The sequence below is a fragment of the Xiphias gladius genome, chromosome 18 (genome assembly GCF_016859285.1).
Source record: "Xiphias gladius isolate SHS-SW01 ecotype Sanya breed wild chromosome 18, ASM1685928v1, whole genome shotgun sequence".
Classification (NCBI taxonomy): domain Eukaryota; kingdom Metazoa; phylum Chordata; class Actinopteri; order Istiophoriformes; family Xiphiidae; genus Xiphias; species Xiphias gladius.
The window spans coordinates 19,146,843-19,155,977 of record NC_053417.1 but is presented as its reverse complement, the minus strand read 5'-3'; the positions used below and the strand labels follow the sequence as shown (position 1 = coordinate 19,155,977).

The 9,135-nt window shown below is 38.2% G+C and overlaps 1 protein-coding gene across 1 annotated transcript in view; it reads left to right on the top strand.

Moving 5' to 3' along the window:
- Positions 1–9,135, top strand: part of slc12a5b (solute carrier family 12 member 5b) — a 46,254-nt gene continuing 37,119 nt past the window's right edge. Inside the window, exon 1 of the mRNA XM_040152823.1 lies at positions 1–55. Within this exon, the coding sequence (XP_040008757.1) occupies positions 1–55 (55 nt within the window). The remainder of the gene's footprint in view (positions 56–9,135) is intronic.

Sequence of the window (9,135 nt, the reverse complement as noted above, 5' to 3'; positions counted from 1 at the left end):
ATGCTGAACAACATGACGGACTGCGAGGAAGGAGAGGGGGGACCCAACAGCCAGGGTGAGTGACGAAACCTGCCACAGACTGATGAGAGAGGAGCATGTGTCAGAGTGCGTGGCGGTGTGTGTGTGTCAATTTTTTTATCTGCGTGCGAGTGACAGCGTGGGTGGTGAATGTGTGAGCGCACACGTGTGAGTTAGGGAAAGTTAAGGAAATGAGATTATGTCATTTCAGTGATCCAGAGATAAATGATCGGTCCTTTCACTGGCTTTGTTTGTTTGTGAGGAGAGATGGACAGAGGAAACTCTTGAACTAGAAAACCCTTTTAGTTTTGGTTTAATGTCTGAGTATTACGTAAAGGTTGGTTAGACTCAAATGCTCCACATGTTGAATGTGGGGAAAAAAAGGAAAATTAATGGAAACAACAAGTGGATGTGCTCCAGTCAAGGATCTGTCTACCTCATAGCACCTTCACTTTGGCTCTCACACACTGCAACTCCTGGGGTTGCATATTTCAACCTCCATCTGCTCATCCAGTTCAGACTTTTTTCCTCATTTCCCCTGATTCACTGCTGATTTTTCAGTATTAGCTGTTTTGGTCAAGGGATGGAGGAATTTGGTGCAGTAGGTCTGTTGGTCTGCCAGAGGTTCATCTTGTGCCGGTAGATTCATACGTCCGTGTCAAACACTTTCAGCACTAGACAAGAAGGTTTACCGCGGACTGAGCGCAGCCCCTGCAGAGCATCATTTTCAAAGTCATTCTTGTCTCTCTCCATCAAGAACATCTCACCCAGGAGCAAAAACGGCCTTTCATAAACGTCAAAGTGTGTGGCTCCGAGTGTTGTGTGCATATACAGTGGATTCAGAAAGAATTCAGACCCCTTCACTTTTTATATATAATATCACATTGACATAAGTATTCAGACCCTTTGCTATGACAGTAGTTCAGGTGCCGCCCATTTCTCTTGATCATCTTTGAGATGTTTCTACACCTTGATTGGAGTCCACTTGTGGTAAATTTAATTGATTGGCCATGATTTGGAAACATCTCAGAATATTCTATTTTGATAATCAGTCGAGTGAAAATGCCAAATATTCTCTAGTTTCAGTTTCTTGAATGTGAGGATTTGCTGTTTTTCTTTGTCATAAATGACAGTTAATTGAATATCTTTAGGATTTCGCTTGTTGGTCAGACAGAACAAGTAAATTGAAGACACGATGGGCATTTTTTTTCACAACATGTTTTCGCAACATTTTATAGACCAAACAATTAATTGATTAATAGAGAAAATAACCAGTGGATTAATCTATAGCAAAAATTGTTACTTTCAACCCTTCTTTCAGTGGCTATGTCTGTGAACATACAGTACATTCAACAGGATAAATTCTGAAATCCAGTCGGGCTGTAAGCAGACTTAGTAGATTTTTTTTGCTAACACATCATTGAATAGGATCCATCTGGGAAAACACACATGTGCAGCAAAGTCTAATGTGTATGTGCAGGACAAAAACTTTTCTGCCTCTGGAGGACTTTATTCTTTTCTATTGTATCAACTGGCTGACATGGTATTCCCCTAAGGCCTGTTGTTTGAAAGTATTTAACTACTACCGAAACTAGTAGTATATTGAGTTTGACACTGTTCTCATTTTATCCTCTGGTGAGAGGGTGAAATGTTTGTTTTTGGTTTTTTTTTATGTCTGTGTTTTTTTGTTTGTTTGTTTGTTTGAACAGACCAAAGCCTGGAAATGTTCAATTCACAGTGAAAGATATAGGCCTGTTTAACAGCAGACATTTTGACTTAGCAAAATCGAAAAAGCACAGGTGTTACTGGTAACATTAATGATCTGTTCTACAATGCAGGACTCCAAAACCAAAGCAGCTAAATTCAGCCGTCATCAATTTTATTATTTACGCCTGTGCTTGGCTATGAATGTCCTCTGTGAAAAGTGAAAAAAACGTCTCAACAAGAGGAAACTGTGTAGGTTAAACCAAACAATGCTTTTTTTCTTCTTCCCTCACCATGCTTATACTGTTGGTGCACAGCTATGCAGCCAGCTAAACAGACTCCCATTAAAGGCTGAAGACAGCAGTTGATCTTTGAAGTTTTATGGAAGCAATTGTGAAAAAAGTATTGGACATAACACAACAAAGTCAATGATAGTGATTACACATCAGAAAAAGCAGAGATGCCATAAGAATTAGATCAAAGATATTGTAAAATTGAATTAATACAGCAACAAGAAAGCTGGAGTCACAAAAGTATAGAATAACTGTCAAACAACTTACATTGTCCCTCATGCTAAGTATCACCAATCGAAGAACAACATTAAAGCGAGACTATATCTAACTTTTGCCTTGGCCCCCTTCGATAATCAGATAGTAACAGTAACCCAAAGTCAGCAAACTTGCTCATGTCAGTTTTAAAGCATCTAGCTTTATTTTGTAAATCAGCTACCACAATTATTGTGAGTTACCATCAGCTAACATCCAGTCACTTATGCCGTGTTCACATCATGCGGAAGGGAGAGTAATGATGGGACAGAATCCCATGTTTATGACTTGCAAGTACTCACGTAAAAAAGACAAATCAAGATGGCAGCTGTCAGTCTTCTTGTGCTACTGCTTCTCACTTATTGCTGGAGATCCAGCTGTCTCAATCAATAAATGTAATAACAAAGCGAAGAAAGACACAAACATTGGCTACATTTCTTCAAAGAAAGTCATATCCTACTCATTAGCAAGCAAGTTAGCTAAAAAATACTTTTAATGGCTGCTATACAGAAATTGAACAAAGTGTAATAACGCTGAGCTGTTTGACTACAGAGCTAGATGTGTGATGTTTAAAAATACCCCATTTTTTAATATAGTACTTATGGACTTTTTAGTGCCAAGTGAGATTAGAGCTTTCAAAAATATTCAACTTTCCAAGCCGCAGTTACAACATGTTGACGTGAATGCTATTTAAGTGGGAAAACTGGTAAAAACCGTAAGTCTGTATGACGTGAATGTGGATTTATGGTAGCCAGTTAGCTAACCTCCAGTTTTATTAGCTAGTGCTAGCTAACATTAACTAATATCCAGTCGCTTATGGTCGCTAGCTACATAAGTGAATTTTTGTTAGTAAGAATAAAGTTGTGTTTTCAAAAGTTACAGTCTCGTTTTAAGTCCCCGCAGTACGTACAACACAGTAATTAATTTGAGAGTCATCATGAGTAAAAATAAGCAGAGCAAAATACATAGAACAGTTTGCCCAACAAAAAGTTAACAGTTAACAGTATGTCATATTAGCAACACATTAGTCTTCAACCTCTAGTATAACAGCTAGCTTAGCACTGATGGAAGCTAATTTAATATTTCAAAATACAAACAACAGTCACAAAATAGCAAGAAGAAAGAATAATATGTATTACGGTTTTAACAAGGGCATTTAGAAAGTGAGTTAAAGATGTTTGTCATTATTTACTTGGTCACAGATTTTACAAAATGGCAGATGGAACATCATCATTTTAGCTGCTATGGAATGTTGCCAGCAGTGGTTGCTACTAGCAACATAATGTTGAAAATGAAACTAACTGCTGGTTTAAGATCAGTTTTAATATCACATCTATAAATCTGTTCTATGTTGCCTGCACTGTTTGAGTGCAATAACAAAACAAACTCATAAATAATATGCTTTATCTACCATGAAAAACCCAGAGGAGGAGAATTTAGAACATAGCATTAGGGCACAAAGTTTTGAGTTGTGGACACTGACATTGCAAGATTGTCAGCATTACTGTGCCTGGTACACCTTGAATCAGACTTTGAGATGTCAGAAAGAAAATACAAAACAAAGTGTTAACAGTTAAAGAGAAAATATTGGATTAACTGCTTAACATCTTAATAAACTAAAAAACCTATGGTTGCATGAGTGAGACACTGTATTTGTCAGGAATTTCAACTTCTTCTGTGTATTAGACCATACAAGAAAGGGACAAGGACCTTCAGCTTTTTAAAGGTCACGATTTGAGCTGCACCATCACACCACAAGGGCGAATAATGACGTGGCATTTGGGGTGCAAGGGCAGGCACAGTGGACTGTGAACACAATATGAACTAAGCACTCAGAGTCAGAGCCAAGCTGGCATCACACCTGAATAGAAATACAATCTTATTTTATTCCTGCCTCTTTTAACAGAGAGGGCAAGTTGACAGATTTATGAGATCCCTGGATACTGCACGCTGTTCATTCGCAATAAAAATGGATGGGGTCTAATCAATAAGCTCAACAGGAGTGATTGTGAGGATGAAAAAGGTATTTGTCATAAATGGTTCAATGGTTCTACAGGTTTGCTCCTACAAATGTTTAAGTTCACTTTGTTTTCTGTAGAAAACAGTTATTGGCTTTTCTTGTTTTCCCATTCCGTTTTTCATTCCATATCAGTGTGTCTACACCTTTAACTGGGTCATGTAATTCATTAGTATAGTACAGTATAGTATAGTACAGTATAGTATAGTATAGTATAGTATAGTATAGTATAGTATAGTATAGTATAGTATAGTATATAGTATTGCTTAGAATATTTTGAACATCCTGGAGTATCCTTTAAGAATTCATTATCATGGTGTGTAGCATGTAGTCAAAGTGGAGTTGCCTATAGGTGGTAAATTCCCAAGGTTAATATATTGGCTGTAATTAGCTGATGGCAGATATAAAAGTAACAGTGTATACATCAACCAATAAATTTCAAGAAATTTAAGTACAGAAATGCCAGAAATACGTTTAAAACATGGGCTGTGAATAGAAAATCAGTATCAGCTGATATATCATTATAGGATTTTTTGTAACTCTCAAATATGTAAATCGGTATTTGCCTCAAAAATCTTGTGTTTGTCAAGCTATACTTTTGACTTTTTTAATAACTAACCAAGACCACAATCTTTCCATCTTTCCTTTAGTTGCTACAAGTGGATATATGTTGTGAGAGCAGATATTGTAGGGGGAAAAAAATTAAATATTTTGTTAAAAAGAATTTTGCAAATACATTCAGTATGAACATTTTGTGACTTGACAGATACGTCATTACAAACTCTTCCAAATTATGTTGATATGAAGTATAACTATAGCTGTCATATGAATGTAGTTGAGTAAAAAAAGTACAGTGCAACATCCTGAAATGGAGTAGAAATGCACACCCACTGAGCAGTTTAACAGAAACATCTGTATATCTACTTATTCAGGCAATTATCCAATCAGCCAGTCATGTGGCAGCAGTGCAATGCATAAAATCCAGAGACAGGTCAGGAGCTTCAGTTAATGTTAACATTTAACATCGGTATGGGGAAAACATGTGATCTCAGTGACTTTGACCTAGGCATGATTGTTGGTGCCAGACAAGCTGGCTTGAGTGTTTCTGAAATTGTTGATCTCCTGGGATTTTCACACACAACAATAGTCTACAGAGTTTTCTCAGGATGGTGCCAAAAACAAAAAACATCCAGTGAGCTGCTGTTCTGTGGACGGAATCACTGTGTTGATGAGAGAGGTCAGAGGAGAATGGCCGGGTTTGGGCTGACAGAAAGGTTACAGTAACTCAGATGACCACTTTTTACAACTGTGCTGAGCAGAAAAGAATCTCAGAATTCCCAATATGTCGAACCTTGAAGCTACAACAGCAGAAAACCAGATCAGGTTCCACTCTTCAGTCAAGAACAGAAATCTGAGGCTGCAGTGTGCACAGGCTCACCAAAACTGGACGGTTGAAGACTGGAAAAATGTAGTCTGGTCTGATGAATCTTGACTTCTGCTGATGCACACAGACAGTAAGGTCCTGCCTTTTGTCAACAGTCCAGGTTAGTGGTGATGGTGTGGGGAATGTTTTTTTGGTAGACTTCGGGCCCCTTAATACCAATTTATTATTGTTTGAATGTCAGTACTCTGAGTATTGTTGCTGACCATGTGCATCCCTCTATGGCCACAGTTTACCATCTTCTAATGGCTACTTCCAGCAGGATAATGCACCATGACACAAAGCAAAAGTCTCAAACTGGTTTCATGAACATGACACTGAGTTCAGTGTACTTCAGTGGCCTCCCCAGTCACAAGACCTGAACACAGTCAAACACACGGGATGTGGTTCAACGGGAGATTGGCTGCATGAATGTGCAGCTAACAAATATGAAGAAATGATGTGATGCGATCATGTCAGCATGGACCAGAATCTCAAAGGAAAGTTTCCAACATCTTGTGGAATCCATACCATGAAGAACTGAAGCTGTTTTGAATAGCAAAGGGAGGCCCTATCTAGTATTAGTATGGTGTTCCTAATAAAGTGCTTGGTGTGTGTAAAGTTATACACAATTGAAACACAATGAACTGACACCTCTCTGACAGAAAGAAAGTAGTAACTAGAAACCAGGTTTCTTAGTGTCTTTCAGACATGTAATCGTCCAGCATTAGGATACGGTAATACATACAGGTTGATAACAAATTGCATATTCTTTAACAGCCCTAATGGGATGTGCTTTACATGACGTTCTGAGCGAAATGCCTTGACATCAGTGCATCCTCTCAAATGTAATGAAGCTGGAAAAAGGTAATCAAACCCACTGAGAAATCAATTTAAGGATGTTTTGACTTGTCCATTCTAAACGAAGCAGATTTCCAGTGTTTCAGCCTTTGCTCAGCAGCCTGTACTCTCAGCTCATAATTATATGGGATCATATCAAACTTTAATTTGCCATTCAGTCAATCTGAGTGTATCATCAGGCTGTCAAACCTATCAGACGTACAGTAAAATGTAGAAGCCACATGCTCCATGTTCACGGTACTGTAGTGTCACAGGGTTTACAGTAGAGCTGTAGCCACTAATATACTGTTTGTAGCATCTGGAGCAGCTGGTGCAGGAGATAAACAAAGGTCATGTCAATGTTAAATTTTTGGCAGCGATTTTAAAAAAGCATGTAATGACACCATGTGTGAGTAGTGCAGGGTCAGAGGTGAGGATTTTGTTAAAAAACTGGGACTGATAGTTGAAAACAAATACACATGCACAAAAAACATATGTTTTTTGTATGCAAGATGGTTTTGAAAGCATCCCAACTAAGAGCTCCAGGATTAAACTGTTCAGTTCTCCTCATTGTTACTATTGTTTTCAGATAAAAAGGAAAAAATCTTTCATTAAAATATTCAAAGTAAAGTAATATGAGACATTTGGTGGTATCCAACATCACAGAACTGAATGCTTTTGCCATCTCAGTTATGAATTATAATCCTGTGTTGTTTTACACTTGAATGTTCATTATCAAGTAATCCAGCATTTCTTAGTTATTCCGAAACCTTTCATGGTTTTTAAAAGGGTGAGAAGGAGGTTTGACTTTGAATGTATTAGTGTATTAGTATCTAGTGTTTGTTTTAGATGTTTGGATGCACTACAATTTATTTTAAAGGCTTCTTCACACAGACAACAGGATGACTGCAGATGCTGCTAGTCGTCTGTGTCCTTGTTGTTTTGGTCGGTCGAAATGAGCTCTTGGGGCAGATGTTCTGGAATTGCCCTCATGGGGCTGTTTAGACTGAGACATTAAATTTTTATTTTATTAAAACTCACAAATAAAACACACCCGCACACACCTATGGTATACAGTATACCCACACTCACAACACATGGAGGAAACGTGTTTTTGGTTGTGTTCATCATCTGCAAGCAGCTTCAATGTCCCAGAGCCAGAGAAACATGCCAGTAGTTTAGTCAGTGTTAAAGTCACAGTTTTTCAAGGCTATGTTAAAACAATAATCAGGTGCCTATTTGAACACTGAAACAGGTTTTGGTCGCTGTAACTGCTCACTATAATCATCAGGGGACCTGAATAAGTGTAGCAAATTTTAGGACAATCTTTTCAATTTCTATCAAGATATTTCACGCAGAGCCACTAATGTCGACATCATGGTGGCCCTGGAAAAAAGTCAGGGGATCACTAAAGTCGGTAGGGTTCATGGTCTGTGGACCATGGACCACAGTGGTGGACCGACTGACCTTGCTTTATTTGAATAGGCCTGAAGAGGATAATTGTCCAGTAATTCACAAGAACAAAGTCAAAGATTGGAGAAAAGTCTGTAAAAAATTTGCATAATTTGGTGACACAGATACTCATACATGTACCTTTCTGCACTCATTTCCTGTTAATTAATAATCCCCTCAGATCCACCTCACAGGTGAATGATTGATGGCTGACAGAGCAAAGCAGACAGGGAGCAAATCAATTAACTCTACTTAAAGTCATACTCTGACAGGTTGGAAAATATGTTGATTTGCTGTCTGACACAGATCAAGATGAGAATTATGATAATAATTGGGTTTTTTTCCACTTTTGACAGAGGGTAACTGCTTCTATGAAGACAAGGCTGGTCACACTCTGTTATTTTGTTTGTTTGCACCTCTAAAGCTCAATAATTAACTCGTTATATCTAATTTGTTAACTCCGTACAAAAACCAAAGATTAAAAAAATGTTGTGGTCTTATAGTAGGTTTTCTGCTGGACTATTTCCTGGGTTTTGTCCGTTTAAACACTTCGTTTTTTGTACAGATGAAACAAACAAGATATAATGTGTTCATTAGTGAGCTTTAGAAGTGCTGCTAGTTGAATTTTGTTACTGTTGGACAGAGCCAGGCTAGCTGTTTCCCCCTGTTCCCTCTTTATGCTAAGCTAAGCTAACCTATTTCTGGCTGTAGCTTCATGTTTGACAGCAAGAGTGCGAGAAAGCTTATTTCCCAAAATGTCAAACCATTCCTTCAAAGTTAGTCAGCTAGGAACGCACCTACCGCCCATTCTAACATAACTACAGTCGAGTGATATGGGTTTAACCTGATTGCCAGATGTCGTTAGCTCATCCACTGGTGTTTGAATTTGAATCAATTTGTATGATTGCCCATACGTTAATGCAGAGTTTCCACCATTGTAATTTCACCCAGAGAGATGGGCCACTGACACATTAACATAGGCGGATGAATGATGCAGACAAAACCTCCTTCTCCTCCTAATGCAGGTTCATTGTCCTTGCCAGTATCATTGATGTAGGTTAAAGAAGGAAAAAAATGTCACCCATTACTATATCATCACATTGTTAGTATCAACCATAGTAACAGAAGCAGTGGCATCA